This window comes from Rhinoraja longicauda, chromosome 28 (genome assembly GCF_053455715.1).
Source record: "Rhinoraja longicauda isolate Sanriku21f chromosome 28, sRhiLon1.1, whole genome shotgun sequence".
In the NCBI taxonomy this organism is placed as follows: domain Eukaryota; kingdom Metazoa; phylum Chordata; class Chondrichthyes; order Rajiformes; family Arhynchobatidae; genus Rhinoraja; species Rhinoraja longicauda.
Window position 1 is genome coordinate 23,827,764 of NC_135980.1, and position 23,687 is coordinate 23,851,450.

General features: G+C 45.8%; 1 protein-coding gene across 1 annotated transcript; it reads right to left on the reverse strand.

Moving 5' to 3' along the window:
* Positions 1 to 2,438: 2,438 nt before the first annotated feature.
* Positions 2,439 to 14,159, reverse strand: LOC144607153 (zinc finger protein 367-like). The gene is made up of 5 exons (XM_078423793.1): positions 13,929 to 14,159; positions 7,406 to 7,556; positions 5,089 to 5,208; positions 3,561 to 3,702; positions 2,439 to 2,711 (listed from the first exon to the last, which is right to left on the reverse strand). The coding sequence occupies exons 1-5, from the start codon at positions 14,157 to 14,159 to the stop codon at positions 2,474 to 2,476; spliced, it is 882 nt and encodes a 293-aa protein (XP_078279919.1). The 3' UTR covers positions 2,439 to 2,473.
* Positions 14,160 to 23,687: the final 9,528 nt, after the last annotated feature.

Consider the following 23,687-nt stretch of genomic DNA (forward strand, 5'->3'; position numbering starts at 1 on the left):
GCAACGTCCCATGTATCACTGCCCGCGTATCTTCAGAATGTAAAATGAGTTAGATTTAGCACATTAATGCTTTGGAAGCTTCTCTCAATTATTTAAAACCTTTCAGCTCTGCTCATCCTAAACATTTTAATGCAAATCCTGATGCAGTAAAATCTGTCAAGTGTTAAATCCTTTGATTTCTAAAATCGGCACGGAATTGAACCGTATATATTTTAAAGAGCTTCATTTCAGCACTGGTTGCTTGATCCAGTCTTCACCATGCCGAATATATATTTTTAAAATGTACAGTTGAAAATTTATGTACAGTTTATAGAGATTCAGGATAAATTGGCAATTCTTTACCCCTATTCACTAAATAATCTTTCTCAAAGATAAAACAAAGTGTTGTACACAAAACATGAAGTGCCAGATTGCAGCCTTCAGTCTAACTGAAGAGCTGCACTAGTCTCTTCTATCCCCATCGAACACAAGGATCGATGCAGAAATAGACACAGAGTGTTGGACTTACTCAGTGGGCCAGGCAGCATCTCTGGTGAAGATGGATAGGTGACGTTTTGGGTCGGGACACTCCTACAGTCCGAGGCAGGTTCCCGACCTGAAACGTCACCTCTCCACATTCTCTAGAGATGCTGCCTGACTTGCTGAGTTACTCCAGCACATTGTGTCGCCTTCTAAAAACAAAAAAATAGACACCAGTATCTGCTGTTCCTTGTTTCTACAAGGATGTTGAAATCTTGGTTCCATTTCCATTGCAGCCACTTGGCCGAAGGGACTTGCCGCTCAGATACCGTGCACCGTTCAGCAGGCAAAGCAATGCGGTGGCCGAACGCATTAAAATGATTGCCACGGCCACAGTATTTGGAACTTAAATCTCACTGCTGTTCCAGTAAGTGTGATTCACCGTGCAAGTCACATCGTCATGAGCTTGGCTGGAATTACAATTAAATTGTCAATAAACCCACTGTTGTGTCGAGTCTTGTCATTAAAATTCATCCGATCTACTGGTGTAACTTCTAATTTTAAAAGTGCTGTCTTGCTGTTCGACAGATATAGATATCGCCATAATCATGATCATAAACAAATGTACAGGGGGGAAAATCAGCAGTGTCCAGAATCACCTCTTATTCTAGAGAGCTTTCCCTCATCATCCTATTCCCTCTTTATTAGTCCTCCGCTTCTGCCTGTCTCGGACACTGTGACCCCACTCACTTGCTCTCCCCACTCCCAACTCCTCTCTCCCCAGCCACTCTCCCTCCTCACTGCCCCACTCTCCCCTTTTCTACCTTCACACCTCCTCCTTGCCCCATTTCAACTTCCCCTCAGTTCCCTGCTTCACAATCTCCCCCCCAACCCCCCACTCCCTCCTCCCGCAAACTCTTGCCTCTCAGAGTTACATCTAGTTTATGGATCCCTCAAGCCCTAGTGAAATTATATGGGCTTGAGTTTCACTTCAAAAGACAGAAGGTAAAGCAAGGAGGGGGGGAAATGGGTTTAGAGAGACCTCCCCTGCTTTTTTTCCAGGTAGCGATTAGAGCTGCTCTATTTTGAGGACATTATTTTGAGGATCAGAGTTCTCCCCAGCACCCTAGACAGTAGTTAGCCACCAATGAACATTATTAAAACAGATCATCTGGTCATTAGCTATTGTCAACCAAGAGAACTTGTCATGCACAAACAGTCTTTCTTATTTCCTAGATTACAACAGTGGCCTTTCTCTGCAAAAGAGCTTCACAACAAGAGAACTTGAAGTCATGAAAGTGCTGTCCAAATGAGAGGTTCGGAGAAGAGGGGAAACAGACAGATAGCCTGGTAACTCAAGCTGTGGTGGGCATGAGTTTCATGGTTTAAGGAGCAAATGGGAGCAGGTATAGAGAAATGACATCATTACACACGTTGTCAAATTCTCTTTTTAAACTAAAAAGTAGTTGTTTTAAATTTCACCCGTGTAGCCCCAATTGAAACTTGTTTGAGACTCGGTGGGGAACACCAGGAATGGGATCGCTTGCTGGATTTCTGTCATACGCAAGATACACGAGTAACTCAAACAGGAATCTGGGCTTTGAGGGGAGAGTTTAGTGGGGACGCGGGTGGGCCAGAATAATCACGAGAACGAACCAGAGGGGATAGACCACACATAAAACACTACATGCTGGAGTCATGTGCTGCTTTTCCCTGTGACACCCTCAGGAAGCCCTCCCTCATTGCGAACCCTCAAGGAGTTGATAATGGAGAAGGGGGATGGCAGGAGGATGGCCAAGGGAAATGAGTGGGCACTGCAGGTGTCAAGTAGGAATGAGGATGGTCGGAGGCAGGGATGAATGTATGGGTCGGGAGGAGCTGGGGTAATTGCAGGCAGTATCGCATTGATGGGGGGGGGGAGGGAGGGGGGGGGAAGATGAGGGGATGGGAATTGGGAGGGGAAGTTGAGCGAGCGAGCGAGCGAGCAAGAGGAGGGGAGGAGGTAAAAAAGTGTTCACAGTGGCCGTGCCGAGCAGAGGTTGGCCAGTTGGATAAGTGCCAGGGCTCCGTGCCAGCGTTCCTTCTGCTCTTGCAACTGGCGACCGGAATGGGGCTGCAAATCCTCCTCCTCCTCCTCCCCCTCCCCCGTCCGTGGGCGACCGCCCGCCGACTTCTTCAGCTCCTGGTCAGATTTCTGGAAAGCCGTCTCTTCCTTCATGGGGTTCAGCCTCTGCTCCCGGCTCTGCCAGTACCTGAGGGAGTCACACGGCGAAGAGGAACGTCAAGCTGGGAGGTCATGTTGCAGGTGTGCAAGACGTTGGTGAGACCGCATTTAGAGTACAGTGTTCAGTTCTGGGCGCCGTGCCATAGGAATGATATTGTCAAGCTTGAAAGTGTTCAAAGAGGATTTACGAGGATGTTGCCAGGACTAGAGGGTCTGAGCTACAGGGAGAGGTTGAGTAGACTGGGAGCGCAGGAGGATGAGGGGTGATCTTATAGAGGTATATAAAATCATGAGAGGAATAGATCGGGTAGATGCGCAACATCTCTTGCCCAGAGTAGGGGAATCGAGGACCAGAGGGCACAGGTTCAAGGTGAAGGGGAAAAGATTTAATAGGAATCTGAAGGGGTAACCTTTTCACACAAAGGGTGGTGGGTTTATGGAACAAGCTGCCAGAGGAGGCAGTTGAGGCTGGGACTATCCCATCATTTAAGAAACAGTTGGACAGGTACATGGATAGGACAGGTTTGGAGGGTTATGGACCAAGCGCAGGGACTAGGGTAGCCGGGACATTGTTGGCCAGTGGGGGGGAGTTGGGCCGAAGGGCCTGTGTCCACACTGTATTAAATCTATGACTCTATGTTCGGCACAAACATTGTGGGGGTGGAGTGCTGTACTGTTCTACATTCCATGTTCCATCTGGGAGTGCTAGCCAAACCCTCCCATAGCCAAAGACCTCACCAACCCGTAAATGGGCCACCGCAGTGAATTGTAGAGAGGGTGGGATGGCAGCAACTGGAGGACAATGCAAAGAGAGTGAGTGGGCACGGTCACACCGGATGGTGAGGTTTACGAGAGGGCAGAGACCTCAGCCACGTACCTTGCAAGCCAGGCCGCCACCGCCTTATCCTCTTCGGTCACCGGGGCACAGTTGTGATTTGTCACACCCTCCTGTCGCCTCAGCCTAGCGTACGGGTGCTTGGCGCAGTGCCGGTTGGCATGGGCAAACTTAGTGCCGCAACCTGGCGGGAATCGTTAGAAGTAAAATCTTCCGGCGTCGCCACACACAAGTTCAATTAATGAGATTTTTTTTCTCGTTTTTCGTCAAGTTTTGTCATCCGGGGGTGAAACTGAGAGCACTTCCTTTGGTGCCTCTTGCCTTGTCGCGACCAGCAAATATACAGCATTGCACCAGGGCATCCCGAGGAGTGGTGCCACGCATGCATTCAACGTGAATCAATGGATAGGTTAGGACCAGTGGCCAAAATCTTGGAAGGTTTTATGGCTCTGGCTGGTGGGGTGTACACCAGTGGTTGGATGGACAAGGGGTTACTTTTGGGATCCAGACGTCAAAGGAGCAGAATTAGGCCATTCGGCCCATCGAATCTTCTCCGCCATTCAATCATGGCTGCTCCATCTTTCCCGCTCAACCCCAATCTCCTGCCTTCTCCCCACACACAGGTCCCAGAGACCTCCAAACTGTAGAAGGGTCACGGAAAGGAAAGAAAATTGGCCGTGGGTGAAGTTCAATAAGAACACAAGCAGGAAGAGAAGGCCAGAACGTTCCTGAAGAATGTATCTGCCATTCCCATCAGATCATGGCGGCTGTGTGCCTCATGTCCGTGCTCCACTCTAATTCTCCGACTTCTAGAGTACATGAACCTTGCAAGACACACGCATGGACACACGCATGTGATCCATGATCGGTGTTGGCCCGGTGGGCCGGAGCACCTGTTTCCATGCTGTATCTCTAAAGAAAGCTAAACCAGTTGGTCTTGACATCATATTCAACACAGACATCATGGACCAAAGGTACTGTTCCTGTGCTCTACTGTTCTATCTTCTTTTAACTCAGTTTATTATTATCACGTGTACCGAGGTACAATGAAAAGCTTTTGTTTGCATGCTCTCCGGCTGATGAAAAGACTACACATGATTACCATCAGGCCGTCCACAGTGCACAGGATGAAGGGATTAACAATCAGGGCAAGATAAATTCCAGTAAAGTCGGATTAAAGATAGTCTGAGGGAGATGGGAGCTCAGGACCGCACTCAGGTTGGTGATAGGACGGTTCAGTTGCCTGATAACGGATGGGAAGAAACTGTCCCTGAATCTGGAGGTGGGCATTTTGACACCATTGTACCTCTTGCCTGTTGGGAGAGGGGAGAAGAGGGAATGACCGGGCGGGCTGAGACTGGTCCTTGATTATGCTGCTGGCCTTGCCGTATCAGTATGAAGTGTCAACGGAGTCAATGGAAGGGAGGGAGGTTGCTTTTGTGTGACGATCTGGGCTACGTCCACATTTGTCTGCAATTTCTTGCGGTCTTGGATGGAGCTGTTCCCGAACCATGGGATGATGCAACCCGATAAAATCCTCACCCGCATCCCCTGCCTGACCATCGCTCACCTGGCTCGGAGCAGATGAAGGGCTTCTCGCCAGTGTGCAGGCGTTGGTGTGTCTTCAGCTGCCCGCTCTGCACAAAGGCCTTCCCACAGCTCGGATAGTCACATACGTATGGCCTCTCACCTAGTGCCGCACGGAAAGAGAGTGGGGGGGAGGGAGATAAAGAAAGGGACGTTAAAGCAAGATTACACAATCTAACAACAATCACTGCGGCACTTGGTACGAGAACAAACATTTAGAATGGAGTTTAGAAGGCTGAGGGGGGGAACCCCATTGAATCTTACCAAATAGTGAAAGGCCTGGATAGAGTGGATGTGGAGAGAATGTTTCCACCAGTGGGAGTCTATGACCAGAGGTCGTAGCCTCAGAATAAAAGGACGTTCCTTTAGGAAGATGAGGTGGAATTTCTTCAGTCACAGGGTAATAAATATGTGGAATTTATTGCCACAGAAGGCTGTGGAGGCCAAATCAATGGATGTTTTTTACGGCAGAGATTGATAGATTCTTGATTAGTAATATTGTCAGGGGTTATGGGGAGAAGGCAGAAACATAAAAACTAGGTGCAGGAGGAGGCCATTTGGCCCTTCGAGCCAGCACTGCCATTCATTGTGATCATGGCTGATCATCCACAATCAGTAACCTGTGCCTGCCTTCTCCCCATATCCCTTGATTCCACTAGCCCCCAGAGCTCCATCTAACTCTCTTCTAAATTCATCCAGTGAATTGGCCTCTACTGCCTTCTGTGGCAGAGAATTCCACAAATTCACAACCCTCTGGGTGAAAAAGTTATTTCTCATCTTAGTTTTAAATGGTCTCCCCTTTATTCTTAGACTGTGGCCCCTGGGTCTGTACTCCCCCAACATTGGGAACATTTTTCCTGCATCTAGCTTGTCCAGTCCTTTTATAATTTATATATGTTTCTATAAGATCCCCTCTCATCCTTGTAAATTCCAGTGAATACAAGCCCAGTCTTTCCAATCTTTCCTCATATGACAGTCCCGCCATCCCGGGGATTAACCTCGTGAACATACGCTGCACTGCCTCAATAGCAAGGATGTCCTTTCTCAAATTAGGAGACCAAAACTGCACACAATACTCCAGATGTGGTCTCACCAGTGCCCCGTACAACTGCAGAAGGACCTCTTTACCCCTATACTCAAATCCTCAGAAGAATGGGTTTGAGAGGGAAAGATAGATCGGCCATGGTTGGAGTACTCGATGGGCCGAATGGCCTAATTCTGCTATCACATGAACTTATGAACAAACATCAACATTTTAAAGGGCACAAAGTACTGCAGTAACTCAGCGGCTCCGGCAGCATCACGATAGAATATAGATATAGATATAGAAATATAGATATTTCTCTGTCATTTCTGGTCAGGACACTGCTTCAGGGTGCAAATATTTGCTCCACAGGCACGATGTCCTTTGAAACAGAAGCTAAGATGAAAACAAAGTATAAGATAGAAATAGGTGCAGGGGTAGGGCATCGACCCAGTACCACCATTCAATAGACAATAGGTGCAGGAGGAGGCCATTCGGCCCTTCGAGCCAGCACCGCCATTCAATGTGATCATGGCTGATCATTCTCAATCAGTACCCCGTTCCTGCCTTCTCCCCATACCCCCTGATTCAATATGATCATGGCTAATCATCCAAAATCAGCACCCTGTTCCTGCTTTCTCCCCATATTAGCCCTAAGAGCGATATCTAACTCTCTCTTGAATACATCAGGTAGGGCTGTACAAATGTCGGGCTGCCGCCACACAGTGCCAGGGACCTGGGTTTGATCCTGACCGTGGGCGCAGTCTGCGTGGAGTTTGCACATTCTCCCTGTGACTGCATAATTTCCTGCAGGTGCTCTAGTTCCTTCCCACATCCCAAAGACAGGTGGACTTGTTGGTTAATTAGCCTCTGTAAAATCGACCCTAATGTGTAAGGAGTGGATGGTAAATTGGCATAACGTAGAACTAGTGTGAACAGATGATCGATGGTTGGCATGGACTCGGTGGGTGGAAGGGCCTGTGTCCATGAAACCTATCGAAAGAAGAACCCAGCCTGAAACATTGCCTATCCACGTTCTCTGAGTTACTCCACCCTTTAGTGTCTTTGAAGCAATATAGTACGATTTCAATTACATGCCAAGACGTTTATGAATGCAAGTAGATGACAAAAAGAAGGCATGGTTGACAACGATCAATAATGGCATTCGAGAAGCTGGTACGGTGATGTGGTAAATGCAATCAATACAATCACGACGTACATTGAAAGCTAATTGATCGGGAGCAATGAGTTACCTGTGCTCTCCCCTCTTTCTTACCAGTGTGTGTCCTTTTGTGAGCTTGTAGCGACTTTTCCCGCGGGAACACCCGATTGCAGATGTGACAGCGGATGCGGCTGGTGGACTGAGTGCCTTCGGTGATCAGATCTCGGACTATCTCTGCTCTTGGGCGGCCTCGCCGCGTCCCGTCCTGCAACACACAACCGCAGGCCGTCACCGACGAGAGACGATAGACAATAGGTGCAGGAGGAGGCCATTCAGCCCTTCGAGCCAGCACCGCCATTCAATGTGATCATGGCTGATCATTCTCAATCAGTACCCCGTTCCTGCCTTCTCCCCATACCCCCTGACTCCATCGTCACCCGGTTACACACCAGGCTTGGACAAAGCGAGGGGCGTCACATTGATCTCCATTTGTGCAGTGCTCTCCATCCCAAAATACCGCTCGGGGGCAACATAAAACAAGTGGCGCAGCGGTAAACCTGCTGCCTCACAGTGCCAGTGATCTGGGTTGGACCCTGACCTCGGGTGCTGTCTGTGCGGAGTTTGCACGTTCTCCCTCTTAATGCGTAGCTTTCCTCCGGGTGATCCGAATTCCTTCCCACATCCCAAAGACATGTGGTTTTGTCGGCCAGTTGGCCTCTGTAAAATTGCCCCTAGTGTGTAGGATGCAAAGGTGAAACAGCATAGAACTGTTGGCTGGGTGATCAATGGTTGGCGTGGACTCCAATGGTTGGCGTGGACTCCAATGGTTGTAGTGAGCCAAAGGGCCCGGATCCAAGCTGCATCTCTAAACTCAACATGGAGAAATGTTTTAGGGAATACGATCAAAAAAACGACAGAGCTAATGAGACCAAGGGAGTTAAGGATGGAATTTTAGAGCTTTGAACCTTGGCAGCTGAAGGCAAGGCCATTGATTTTGGATTAATTTATGAGGGATTGTTGAGAGTAGGCCAGACATCCCAGAGAACATTGAACAGTACAGGTCAGGAACAGGCCCTTTGGCCCACAATGTCTGTGCCGAACATGCCAAGTTAAGCTGATCGACTCTGCCTGCAAGTGATCCATATCCTTCCACTTCCTTCATATCCATGTGCCTATGCACAAGGCTCTTAAATACCACTATCATGTCTGCCTCTAACAACACCACAGGCACCCACCACTCTCTGTGTGAACAAAACTCGTTCCGCAAATGGCCTTTAAACTTTGCCCCTCTCACCTGAACACTATGCCCTCTACTATTTGATTTCACCGTCCTGGGGAAAAAGATTCTGACTGTCTACCCCATCTATGCCTCTCGTAATTTTATATACTTTCAGGTCTCCGCCCAACCTTCGGCATTCCAGAGAAAACGATCCAAGTCTGTCCAACTGTTCCCTGCAGCTAATACCCCCTAATCCAGGCTTTGTTCTGGTAAACCTCCTCTGCTCCCTCTCCTAAGCCTCCACATCTTTCCTGTAATCGGGATGACCAGAACTGCAAGCAATACTCCAAATGCGACCAAACCGAAGTCCTATAAAGCTGCATCATGACTTCCTGATGCACCCAATCTTGGTAATAATCCTGATATATATGGTCCTAACCTTAGCTCAGGATCAAATATGTCACACAGGATGTAAACAGTCTGGATTAGTTTTAAACAATTCCCAGAAGAGGAATGGAATCAGTATGCAGGGAACAAAATTTGTCACAAAGTTCAAAGGCAAGAGCTTCATATTTTCACAATATTTAGTTGGAGGATATTTCTGCTCATCCTTACTCAATGTCAGGCAAGATTCCTCATTGTACTTGCACCTCACTGCATTTGTGCATTTGACAATAAACTCGACTTGATATGGCTTGCAATCCTTGAAACAAATTGAAAACATGAAAGAGATAAAGTAGGTAACAGTGAACCAGGAAGGATGACATGGCTGGAATATTCAATTGGCTTCAACACTACTGAATCGTGCAGTCTATACATGATTACAATCAAGCCAGCCACACTGTGCAGATACAGGGTAAAGGGAAAGATAAAGTCCAGAAAAGACCGATTAAAGATATCCCGAGGGTCACCAATAGGTAGATGCTCAGGACCGCTCTCTAGTTCTCTACTCCCTCTTCACACACGACTGTGTTCCTGCATTCGACACCAACACCATTGTCAAGTTTGCAGACGACACAACGGTGATCGGGCTTATCACCAACGGGGATGAAACAAACTATAGAGCGGAGGTGCAGAACCTGGCGGACTGGTGCTCGGATAACAACCTGTCCCTAAATACCACCAAGACCAAGGAGCTGATCATCAACTTCCGTAGGTCACATAACGGGGAATATGCCCCGATCTCTATCAACGGGGACAGTGTGGAGAGAGTGTCCAGCTTCAAGTTTCTGGGCACTCACATTTCGGAGGACCTAACATGGTCCAATAACACTGCTGCGCTGGTCAAGAAGGCACAACAAAGACTGTTCTACTTAAGAACACTGAAAAAGTCTGGTCTACCCCAACAGCTACTAACGACCTTCTACCGCTGCACCATAGAGAGCATCCTAACGCATGGCATCCCTGTGTGGTACCTCAGCTGCACGGAGGCAGAAAGGAAAGCTCTACAGCGGGTAGTCCATAGAGCTCAGAGGGCCATCGGAACACAGCTACCAGACTTGGAGGGCATCTACAACACACGATGCCTCAGAAAAGCCACCAGCATCCACAAAGACTCTTCACACCCCTGCAACAGTCTGTTCGAACTCCTTCCATCGGGCAGACGATACAAGGCCTTCTACGCCCGCACCTCCAGACTCAGGAACAGCTTCATCCTCAGGGCCATAGCTGCTATGAACCGGTCCTGCTGAGCCGGATGGCCACAACGCATAGATCAACTTGCACTTTACCCTGTCTAAAAACTGTTACAATTGTTTCGTTTCGTTGGGTTGCTGTTAATTACTTAAATTATTGCATCGAATGGGAGGCGCATTCCCAATCTCGTTGTACCCCTGGGTACAATGACAATAAAGATATATTGTATTGTATTGTAGTTGGTGATAGGATGGTTCCATTGTCTAATCACAGCTGGGAATAAACTGCCCCTGAATCTGGACCTTTAATCGGACTTTACCTTTCCCTTTATCCTGTATCTGTACACTGTGGATGGCTTGATTGTAATCATGTATGGTCTTTCAGCTGATTGGAAAGCACGCAACCAAAAAAAACTTTTCACAGTACCTTTGCATACATGACACTAAACTAGATGTAGTGAATAAACATTCACTTGATGTAGATTCACTGCAAGATAGAATTTCATTGTTCTGTTTCAGGACGTCTATATACTAAAACTCTTGTTTGTTTGTATGTTTGTCCCTGAACTACAGCCAAAACGGTACATGATAGGGGAGATGGGGGGATGGGGGAGAAGAGGTGGGGGGCAGGAGAGGGTGCTGCACCAATGCAGGAGAGGTTTGGGTCCAACGAGTCCACTTGGTCTAGAATGACAATAAAATACTCTTGCAGAATAAAACAATAACATTGCTATGGCAAGCCTGGCATTTATGTTCCTTTCTATTAGGTTTTTTTTTGCACAGCAAATGATTAGGGATTATAAAAAAGAACCGCAGATGCTGGTTTACACTAAAGATTGACACAAAATGCTTGAGTAACTGAACGGGTCAGGCAGCATCTCTGGAGAAAATGGACGGGTGACGTTTCAGGTAGAGACCCTTGAAGGTAGTGGAGGCACATTCTTTTCAACGTTCTGAGAAAAAAGTGTTTTCAGGGTGGACAGTTGAAGAAGGGTCTCAACCTGAAATATCACCTATTCCTTCACTCCAGAGATGCTGCCCCTCCCAGCTTTTTGTGTCTATCTTCAGTTGGAAACTTTATCCCAGGGTGGAAATGTCAAAGTGTCAAATGTGCTTTACCTCTTGCCTGATGGGAGAGAGGAGAAGAGGGTGAGACTCGTCCTTGATTATGCTGGCGGCTTTACAGATGCAGGGTGAGGTATAAATTAAGTCAATGGAAGGGAGGTTGATTTTGTGTGATGACCTGAGCTGCCTACACAATTCTGTGCAATTTCCTGCGGTCATGGATGGAGCTGTTCCAAAGCCATGCTGCGATGCATCCCGATAAAATGCTTTCTAGGGTACATCTGCAGAGGTTGGTGAGAGTTGTTGGGGGCATTACAAATTTCCTAAGCCTTCTGATGGTGTGCTTTCCTGGCCATTGCTTCAATATGGCTAGTCCAGGAAGGACAAGTTGCTGGTTATATTTACTCGAGTGAATGTGTTTTGTTTTAAAGTCATCGGCTGAGGATGTGTGTATATATGAGTAAATGCAATTTCTTTTAGCCGCTGTCGTAACAGCAGGTCTGCAGGGTGGAATTTCTGGGGGATTTGGAATGTATACACTGGAATTTAGAAGGATGAGAGAGGATCTTATCGAAACATATAAGATTATTAAGTGGTTGGACATGTTAGAGGCAGGAATCATGTTCCTGATGTTGGGGGAGTCCAGAACCAGGGGCCACAGTTTAAGAATAAGGGGTAGGCCATTTAGAACGGTGATGAGGAAAAATCTTTTCAGTCAGAGAGTTGTAAATCTGTGGAATTCTCTGCCTCAGAAGGCAGTGGAGGCCAATTCTCTGAATAGACAATAGGTGCAGGAGGAGGCCATTCGGCCCTTCGAGCCAGCACCGCCATTCAATGTGATCATGGCTGATCTTTCTCAATCAGTACCCCGTTCCTGCCTTCTCCCCATACCCCCTGACTCCGCTATCCTTAAGAGCTCCATCCAGCTCTCTCTTGAATGCATTCAGAGAATTGGCCTCCACTGCCTTCCGAGGCAGAGAATTTCACAGATTCACAACTCTCTGACTGAAAAAGTTTTTCCTCAGTTCTAAATGGTCTACCCCTTATTCTTAAACTGTAGCCCCTTGTTCTGGACTCCCCCAACATTGGGAACATGTTTCCTGCCTCTAACGTGTCCAACCCCTTAATAATCTTATACGTTTCAATAAGATCTCCTCTCATCCTTCTAATTCCAGTGTATACAAGTCTAGTCGCTCCAGTCTTTCAACATATGATAGTCCCGCCATTCCGGGAATTAACCTAGTAAACCTAAACTGCACGCCCTCAATAGCAAGAATATCCTTCCTCAAATTTGGAGACCAAAACTGCACACAGTACTCCAGGTGCGGTTTCACTAGGGCCCTGTACAACTGCAGGACCTCTTTGCTCCTATACTCAACTCTTCTTGTTATGAAGGCCAACATTCCATTGGCTTTCTTCACTGCCTGCTGTACCTGCATGCTTCCTTTCAGTGACTGATGCACTAGGACACCCAGATCTTGTTGTATGTCCCCCTGTTCGTAACTTGACACCATTCAGATAATACTCTGCCTTCCTATTCTTACCACCAAAGTGGATAACCTCACACTTATCCACATTAAACTGCATCTGCCATGCATCCGCCCACTCACACCACCTGTCCAAGTCACCCTGCAACCTCATAGCATCTTCCTCACAGTTCACACTACCCCTTATTCTTATTATGAATGCATTCAAGAGAGAGCTAGATAGAGCTCTTCAGGATAGCGGAGTCAGGGGGTATGGGGAAAAGGCAGGCTGATTGAGAATGATCAGCCATGATCACATTGAATGGTGGTGCTGGCTCGAAGAGCCGAATGGTCTACTCCTGTACCTATTGTCTATTGACTATTGTTATTTCAGTACATTGGGAGGGATCAGATTGTGGATATTACTGAAGCTTTCCCATTACTAACATCTAGAATTAATGAAAATACAAAGAGGCCAGCAAGTTTATTGCAGCAAAACACAGCAGAAAGTCCCGGGATTTCCTTTAGGTTGACAGTGCCTTGAACTTGGCGCTCCCACGGTAGCCAATCAGACAGGCATCCGGCCGTGGGCGGGGCCACGCGTCTCCATGGCGATAGAATGTTGGCGCCTGCTACATTTTTGGCGGGTTCTGTGATATTTGCAACTTCAGGTCATTCACAAAAAACAAAACAAGATCAAAGCGCCACCGCTCAACATCCAGGGACAATCTTATGTTTGTTTTTGTTTTTTTAAATAAACTCTTTAAATCACTGACAATAATTACAGCCACGATCGGATAATAAAGAATAAAGAGACTCTACAAAACTGCGAACTTGCAGACGTTCATTTTTTTTTTTAAACAACAAAATAAGATTTCTAAGTTAACAGACAGACGTGGAAACGCAATTACCCTTTTCTTTTTAAAAAACATCTGAAAAGCACATTGTTCTCGGGGGGGGAGGAAGTGAAACCAAAAGATTCCACCAGATTTGCTTAGCCGCCGACCAAACGTACATCAAGTGCGGGAAGCACTTTTTTTGTTTGTTGCTAACATAAAAAACATTTATAACAATTTTAAAATGCAGATACAAGGGATCGAATCAGTCTACTACAAACACAGGTTATTTGCGAAATGTCCTTCTCATTCTGGCACGGCTATTTCCCCACGTACGGAATTTAAACCCTGACAGACACCCTTGTTTCTGCAACATCTCTCGGGGGGATTAATTCAATACGAGACGGGAATTGTTACCTTGAAGGCGGGGAAGTCAGGGCTCTCTCCGGGCGAGGTGGACCCTGTCGATCCGATGCTGGGAGTCGGGCTGAGACTCATGCTGTTGGAGTTTTCTGGCCATTGGCATTGTAAATACATTGACAACTGACCCAGATTTACCTCCTCTGCATTGCACGCGGATTTGATTACAGAGACGACCATTCGCTTGGGCGAATCGTAACCCGCAGCTCCAGACATGATGATATACATTGATTTTCCCCCCCGTTTAAATTATTTTTAAAGTAAGTCCAGTTCTTGCAAAGACTCCCTTGTCTCTCCCGCGTAATTTTGGCTGCTGGGAAATCTCGTTAACCAATCGGTCCAGTGAGAGGAGGGAGTCCCCGCGCTTTTCGCCCAATCAGCTGGTGAATTGGTGTGTCAAAGATGGCATTTAAACTGATTTTTTTAAAGTTGAGAGCGCCTTTAAAAACCTCTCCAAATGAGTCAGGCACTGGCGAGGTTAATGCGGAAGCATCGCATCACCCCGATGATTAGTAATAAGGAAAGTATGCTCTTAAATAGCAGAATCATTTACAGTTAACATACAGTAATATTGAAGGATCTGGAATACATTACATTTTCAGTTCAAAGTGGCAGTGACCTCTCATCAATATTCTGTATGTAACTCGGCAAAATACGAATTGCCCTCACACGTATCTCCTCAGCTACGCCCTTGCCTCCCCCCCCCCCACCCCCCAAGTCAATAGACAATAGGTGCAGGAGGAGGCCATTCGGCCCTTCGAGCCAGCACCGCCATTCAATGTGATCATGGCTGATCATTCTCAATCAGTACCCCGTTCCTGCCTTCTCCCCATACCCCCTGACACCGTTATCCTTAAGAGCTCTATCCAGCTCTCTCTTGAATGCATTCAGAGAATTGGCCTCCACAGATTCCACAGATTCACAACTCTGACTGAAAAAGTTTTTCCTCATCTCGGTTCTAAATGGCCTACCCCTTATTCTTAAACTGTGGCCTCTTGTTCTGGACTTCCCCAACATTGGGAACATGTTTCCTGCCTCTAAAGTGTCCAACCCCTTAATAATCTTATACGTTTCGATAAGATCTCCTCTTTCGCTTGGGCAGCTTAGAACTCAGTGGTATGAATATTGATTTCTCTAACTTCAAGTAACCCCTGCATTCCCTCTCTCTCCATCCTTCCCCCAACCAAGTCATATCAGCTTCTCGTTCTCATCCAATAGCTAACAATGGTCTGTTTTCTGCATCATCGTTACTTTTTTGCATATCTTTCATTCATTGTTCTACATCTCTCTACGTCTATATTTCTCGTTTCCCTTTCCCATGACTTGCAGTCTGAAGAAGGGTCTTGACCTGACATGTCACTAGGACACCCAGATCTCGTTGTACATCCCCTTTTCCTAACTTGACGTTGTACGTCCCCTTTTCCTAACTTGACACCATTTCTGGAGAGCACTTCTCTCCAGAAATGCTGCCTGTTCCGTTGAGTTACAATAGACAATAGGTGCAGGAGTAGGCCATTCGGCCCTTCGAGCCAGCACCGTCATTCAATGTGATCATGGCTGATCACTCTCAATCAGTACCCCATTCCTGCCTTCTCCTCATACCCCATGACTCTGCTATCCTTAAGAGCTCTCTCTTGAATGCATTCAGAGAATTGGCCTCCACTGCCTTCTGAGGCAGAGAATTCCACAGATTCATAACTCTCTGACTGAAAAAGTTTTTCCTCATCTCCGTTCTAAATGGCCTACCCCTTATTCTTAAACTGGCCCCTGGTTCTGGACTCGCCCAACATTGGGAACATGTTTCCTGCCTCTAACATGTCCAACCCCTTAATATTCTTATACGTTTCGATAAGATCCCCTCTCATCCTTCTAAATTCCAATGTATACAAGCCTAGGCGCTCCAGTCTTTCAACATATGACAGTCCCGCCATTCCGGTAATTATCCTAGTAAAACTACGCTGCACGCCCTCAATAGCAAGAATATCCTTCCTCAAATTTGGACACCAAAACTACACACGATACTCCAGGTGCGGTCTCACTAGGGCCCTGTACAACTGCAGAAGGACCTCTTTGCTCCTATACTCAACTCCTCTTGTTATGCAGGCCAACATTCCATTGGCTTTCTTCACTGCCTGCTGTACCTGCATGCTTCCTTTCAGTGACTGATGCACTAGGACACCCAGATCTCGTTGTACGTCCCCTTTTCCTAACTTGACACCATTCAGATAATAATCAGCCTTCCTATTCCTCCCACCAAAGTGGATAACCTCATACTTATCCACATTAAACTGCATCTGCCATGCATCCGCCCACTCACACAACCTGTCCAAGTCACCTTGCAACCTCATAGCATCTTCCTCACAGTTCACACTTCAGCTTTTTGAGTGTATCTTCGGTTTAAACCAGCATCTGCAGTTCCTTCCTTCACAAAAATACAAATTGGGACAGATTCAGTAAAATCGGGGCTGTTTTTTTACCTTCTTAATAGAAGATAAATATATTTAACTAACCTTTCAATATATTGTCCTGGTTGGGCAGCACAGTGGCACAGCTGGTAAAGCTGCTGCATCAGAGCTAGAGACGCGAGTTCGATCCTGATCTTGGGTGCTGTCTGTGTGGAGTTTGCACGTTCTCCCTGTGGCTGTGTGGGCTTGTAGGTTTATCAAATTTTTGATTGCTTGAAAGATACAACCCTTTCGCCCCACCGAATGCACATCCACCCTCAATCACCCGTTCATACTAGTTCCATGTTATCCCACTTTCGCATCCACTCCTTACATACTAGGGGCAATTTACAGAGGGCAATTTACAGAGGCCAATTAACCTTCTAAAATCACTTCTATATTTTAGGAAAACTCAATCATGATCTTTCCTCATGGAGTAATCAAACCCATCCCCGGATTTGTTCCAGTGAACCGAAGTTCAGACGAGACCAAAAGTATGCACAGTTCTTTCAAGGCAACCTTAACAAGACCCCGCATGATTTCCCCAAGGCAATCTTTTCTCCTAGATGTTAATCCCCTCGTAATAAAAGCTAACTAACTATTTTCCTAATTTTCTCTGATACATGTACAAAGGCGCACATGCCCTTCTGAAAACCAAATCCTCATTCACTTTCTGTAGAAATTACCCACAGAACAGAAAGTTAATTGGATCAGCCTTTCAAAGGCCGTGGCTACAGGTAGCGTCATAGTGTCATACAGCATGGAATCAGGCCCTTCGGCCCAACTTGCCAACACCAATCAAGATGCCCCATCTCCACTAGTTCCACCTGCTTGCATGTGGCCCATATATTTCTAAACCTATCTAATCCATATACCTATCTAAATGTTTTTTTAAACATTATGGCATTACCTGCCTCAACTACCTCCTCCATCAGCTCATTCCATATACCTACCATCCTTTGTGTAAAAAAGTTGCCCCTCAGGTTCCTATTAAATATCCTCCACCCCACCTGAAAACGATGTTCTCAGGTTTTGATTCGCCCACTCTGGGTAAAAGACTCTGTGCATTGAGTATAGCTCAAAGACTGGGTATTCTGCAGTAAGTGGATTGATTATCTCCTGATTCTTCCAAATGTCTCCACCATCTACAATGCATCTCAGAAAGACCATGGGAATGCTCCACAGTGCAATTGCTGATTGGAATGACAGGATTTTGAGGCACTACATGCTAGGATGGTGACACATCTTCAAATATGTGTGAAATAGAGAGTAATTTAATTAAATTAAATTGAATTGAATAAATGTTATTAGCCAAATATGTATACATACAAGGAATTTGCCTTGGTGCTTTGCTCGCAAGTAACAACACGATATACAGTAGACAATTAAAAATAAAACATTATAATTTAAACATGTGAAGAATGAAATAAAATACCAGAGCAAAAAGAGACTTCAGACTTTTGGCTGTTGAGTAGAGCTACTGCTCATGGAAAAAAACCTGTTTTTATGTCTGGCTGTGACGGCTTTGACAGTCCGGAGTTGCCTTCCAGAGGGAAGTGCTTCAAAGAGTTTGTGGCCAGGGTGAGAGGGGTCAGAGATGATCTTGCCCGCTCGCTTCCTGGCCCTTGCAGTGTACAGTTCATCGATGGGGGGAAGGTTGCAGCCAACAACCTTCTTGGCTGATCGAACGATGCGCTGCAGCCTCCGGATGTCGTGCTTGGTGGCTGAGCCAAACCAGACCATGATGGAGAAGGTGAGGACAGACTCTATGATGGCAGTATAAAATTGGACCATCATTGCCTGTGGCAGATTGTGTTTTCTCAGTAGCCTCTGTTGGGCCTTTTTGACTGTGGAATTGATGGTGGCCTCCCATTTAAGGTCCCTGGAGATGATGGTTCCAAGGAACTTAAATGACTCCACAGATGTAACTGTTGTGTGGTGTTGTGGATGGTGAGTGGGGGGGAGGGGAGGGGGAGCTCTTTCAAAGTCTACAATGAATTCCACCGTCTTGAGAGCATTGAGCTCCAGGTTGTTACGATGGCACCAGGACGCCAGCCGTGTCACTTCCTGTCTGTAGGCAGATAAAGGGAGATCTGGGAAGGGGGAGGGGAAGAGAGGGACAGAGGAACTATCTAAAGTTGGAGAAGTCAATGTTCATACCACTGGGCTGCAAGCTGCCCAGGCAAAATATGAGGTGCTGTTCCTCCAGTAGAATATATATATAGATGGCAGCGGCAAAATGAACTGGAGCTGGAATTCACAAGGTAAAAGATGGAGGCGCAGGCAAGTACCAAGAAAACAAACGTAGCTGTGGTAACGGGTCTGGGTTAACACGTGGTCGTTGGAGATGACAGTATCCCCAAGTGCTTGTTATTCCTGTCAGTGGGTGGCAGTGCTGGTGGAAGTATCAACGAGTTATTGGACTGGATTGCATTGGTGGTACCCACAAGTTGCCAAATTGGATGAAGCAGATGTTCCTGGTGGTGGATCGTAGCCATTTAGCGGGTCGCTGCTGGGGATGAGCTCACCCTGTTTTTTTCCCTAACACTGTAACTGGTTTCAGAGGATTACAAAGGATTTCTGGGAGAAAAAAACAGGCCATTTCAGCCAACTGGTCCATAGTGCACCATTACCAAACCACTTTAGTTTAGAGATAGAGCATGGAAACAGGCCCTTTGGCCCACCAAGTCCATGCTGGCTGACCATCAATCACATTCATGCATTGTTTTACTTTCTCATCCACTCTCTTTTCACTGCGGGCAATTTACAGAGGGCCAATTAACCTTTTGGATGTGAGAGGAAATCCATGGAGGAAACCTACACGGTCACAGTGAGAATGTGCAGACTCCACACAGCTGGCACCTGAGGTCAGGATTGAAACCGTGCCTCTGGCACTCTGAGACGGTAGCTCTACCAGCTGTGCCACTGTGCGGTATCTTCCTCACCTAAACCTATTGCCATTTACCCGACATGTGTAGAAATCCAGTTTCTCCAGTGATGCTGCCTGACCCGCTGAGTTACTCCAGCAGGTGGAGTCTCCCCGACAGGGTTGTAGTTTCCTATCAATGCTTCTATACTCGTCACATCAATCACTCCCAGTGAGCTCCAAATGCAGACTAGTCCTTCAGCCACTCCCAGATTCCTTCCCACAATGCATTATCTGGTTCTGTATTTCCAGCAAACTAGGGTGTATTGCATTCAGTATTCCCTTCCTCCCCCCACCCCAAATAGCTGAACCTGAAATACCCCAGTAGTTTGTCAACCAACTAATACAAATTCCTTCTATATAGATTTGAACACACAGTCATTTGATTCAGATACCAGTCTACCACTAATCATGACGCATATCGAACGATGAATTCTTGAGGAAGTATTCATTCTTTCCGTATGAGTGCAATGAACAATGCGCAATTTCTTTACTGAGACAAGTTATTATCTTCTTGGACAAACCAGCAAGAGCTAGAGGCAGTATCTGTGGAGGGAATGGGCAGACCGAAGAAGGGTCCCAACTTGAAATATCATCTGTGCAATCGCCCTCCCGCAGATGTTGCCTGATCTGTTTTCCTCCACCTCTTTGTGTTTTGCTCCAAATTCCAGCATTTAAATTCCTTGTATCTCCACAGTTCCCAGCTGTTATCATGCAACTGAACAGTTAGAGTGTGGTCCTGACCTTCCATCTTCCTCATTGGAGACATTTAAACTGCTGTAGAGCGGCAATTTTCACATTTGCTACATTTTTCCCCATTCCCATTTTTAAATTAAATGCCCTGGATCACCACGTCTCAAATTAACTTGACAAGAAAAGAAGAGCACAAGTTCCTGTTTACTGTTCCATTCCTTCTCTCCCGAGATGCTGCCTGACCTGCTGAGTTACTCCAGCATTTTGTGAATAAATCGATTTGTACCAGCATCTGCAGTTATTTTCTTATACTATTTGTTGCTCCACTGCGATTTCTCTTCAAGCTATGTCCACTTTGAAGTTCTCCTCCTCTCTTCGATGAGAGTTTAGCAATATGCTCTCTCGCTGCTCCCCCTCTGTGATTTCTCCTGCCCTCCTACTCTACGACCACATCTTGACCCAGACTCGCTACCACAGCCACATCTGCTTTCTTGGGACACACCCATTCCTTCTCTCCCGAGATGCCTGCCTGACCTGCTGAGTTACTCCAGCATTTTGTGAATAAATTCCTGTTTACTGTTGCTGCCCCGTGATCCAGGAAATTAAACCAACAAACCAGGAAATGAAGACTTCTGCACGTAGACCAAGAGCAGAAAAATGGAGATACAAGGAATTCAAATACTGGAATTTGGAGCAAAACACAAAGAGGTGGAGGAAAACAGATCAGGCAACATCTGTGGAAGGGCGATTGCACAGATGATATTTCAAGATAAGACCCTTCTTCGGTCTACTATCAACGTCTACTATCTCCAGACTTCAGTCTAGGCAACAAACTGCAGAGATGTGGACTTAGCACAGACCATCACGCAAACCAACTGGCCTTCCATTGACTCAATCTACACTTCACACTGTCTCGGCAAGGCCACCAGCATAACCAAGGACCAGTTTCACCCTGGTCACTCCCTCTTCTCCCCTCAGGCAAGAGGTGCAGAAGTTTGAAAACTCCATATTCAGGGGCAGTTTATTCCCAGCTGTTATCAGGCAACTGAACAGCTAGAGTGTGGTCCTGACCTCCCATCTTCCTCATTGGAGCCATTTAAATTACTGTATCTTTAATGGGACTTTATCTTGCACCCTGTACCCTTTATCTGCCGTATACTGTGGATATCTTGCACTACGTATTGCACCCTGTATCCTTTATCTGCTGTACACTGTGGAAGGCTTGATCGTAATCTTGCTGTCTTCGTTGACAGGATAGCCCGCACCAAAAAGCCTTTTGCTGTACCTTGGTACACATGACAATAATAAACTAAAGTAAACCAAACCACTGCCTCAATCATAACCCTCATCTCTGTCTCCAATATCATCAGCTAATGTGGAGGACCCCCACTCACAGTAGCATCTCTCCTCAACCCTCCACCCACGCCAAGTATGTTAATGTTAAAATAGATTTAAAATAAAACAATATTTAAGGTGCCCTTAATGTTGTTTTTTTTCTTTATTAACTTTTTTCTTTATTTGTCTGATAAGGACAAAAGAATAATATCAGTCATAAATGAACCTTTTCTTGTGTGAAATAGTTGTATGATCTTTCCCCTAACCTGTACCATTTATACACAATACATATACAATATCCTTTATTGTCATTGTACAAGTACCATATCCATGCTCCCAAATCAAATATATAAATAAATCACGGCAAAAATGGAAACAATTAAAAGGTGGGGGGGAAGGAAAAAGAAAAAGGGGAACAAGGTAAAGTGCAAAAAAAGGTTCATGCAGGGGTCAGTTGTGCCAGATGACCCTGGGGGCAGAGACAGATCATGGCGGGCTCTCAGCAGGACTGATTCAGAGCAGCTATAGCTCTCATGATAAAGCTGTTCCTTAGTATGGTGGTGCGGGGGTAGAAGGCTTTGTAACGTCTGCCAGATGGGAGTAGTTCAGAGGGTGGCATGGGTGTGTGGAGTCCTTGTAGATGCTGGTGGCTTTCCTGAGGCAGCGTGCGTTGTAGATGTCCTCCAGGGCTGGCAGCTTGTCACAATGATCTTCTGCGCTCTGCAGACGACCCGATTCCTATGGTAAAAATCCCCAAATATTTGAGATACACGCTGCTTTTTAAGAACATAGTCCCCACATAAAATGAGACATGACTAATCCTAACTAATCTGCAGAGGCTTTACATAATTTAAAAAAAAATCTCAGGTCTCCAGCATTGGCAGTTTTAGATTCTTGAATTACCCTTAAATCACAAATTGACTCCCTCTGCTGAAAGACTGAAGTATAGCATTAACACAAAATGCCAACAGCAATTTACATTTATGTGGTGTGTTTAATGTTGCTAATTACTCAGAGATGCTTCACTATAGCTGCACTGTGACGGCCCGAGACCGCAGCAAATTGCAGAGTTGTGTACGTAGCCGAGTCCATCACACAGACCAGATTTCCAACTATTGACTCTACACCTCATGCAAGCAACATAATTAAAGACTTGTCCCACCCCAGTCTTTCCTTCTTTTTCCCCACTTCTGTCCAACAGAAGTTGAAAGTGCACACCACCAGGCCCAGAAGCAGCTTCTTGCCCTGGTGTCAGGCTTCTGAATAGTCCATCCATATGCTAAGCTATTGTGCGATTCACCTCTACCCCATTGAGGACATTGGCCTTTGCCTAAAGAACTTATGCGCTACAATGCTGAGAACCATATTCTGCACTCTATCTTTCTCTTTGCTCTACCCATTGTACATGAGTTTGAACTGATTGTATCTATGTATGATATATCTGATATTTTGATAGCATGTATACTAAAGCTTCTCACTAGACAATAATAAACCTAATTGAAGATAAAGAAATGATGAGCCAGGGAAAGCAACATTTGTTGGTACGATCATATACAGTACTTGGACAAATAAATTCATTTGAAGAGATCCTGAATGATAAGGCACAGAGATATTCATTCCAGGACATGGGTTTGTGGATGGCAGCTGAACAGATTAAAGGGTCAGGACATAGACGGGTTATAAGATCACATAAGAATTGTTGGAGTCGAGTGGTGCTAGGGAGAGGGATGGTGTGAAAAGGATGGTACAAGACGTACAGATGAGATTTGCGTGACTTCAAGTTTACCGAGGCTTAAACAAAGGAGGCTGGGCGGAGATCCATTGCTTCAACGATCATGAGTTGAGACTGGAGGCAGTTCAGCAGTCAGCACATCACCACACAATATTCTCAAGGTCAACTATGGGAGGGTTAATACAATTTGACCCGAGCAGCGAAGTCCTTATTCTGCAAATTAAAATAAAAGCAATAACACAAAAAATTATCCAGTTTTATTAAATTGAATTCCAAACTGTATGAACCATTTCTGGGAGCAGTCATATATTAAGGAAACCCTGATTATCTTTCACATAAGGATATGCTCCACAAAATGCGCAGCAAACTCCACACCACCCAAAAAGGACTGTGAATGCATTTATTGAATGATACCAATCTTCGTTTCTGTATGCATTATGTATTTCCCATTGTGCACATTTAAACACCGTGTAATGTTTAAACACCTTGTAACACCTTGTGTGATCTTAATATTGTATCAAAATTGACAGTATTGAATTGAGGGCACAATTGTTGTACAACCCATCCAACTGTAGCCCTCCAACAGCATCAGTATTATGTTATAAGAGGTCATAGGTATCAACTTA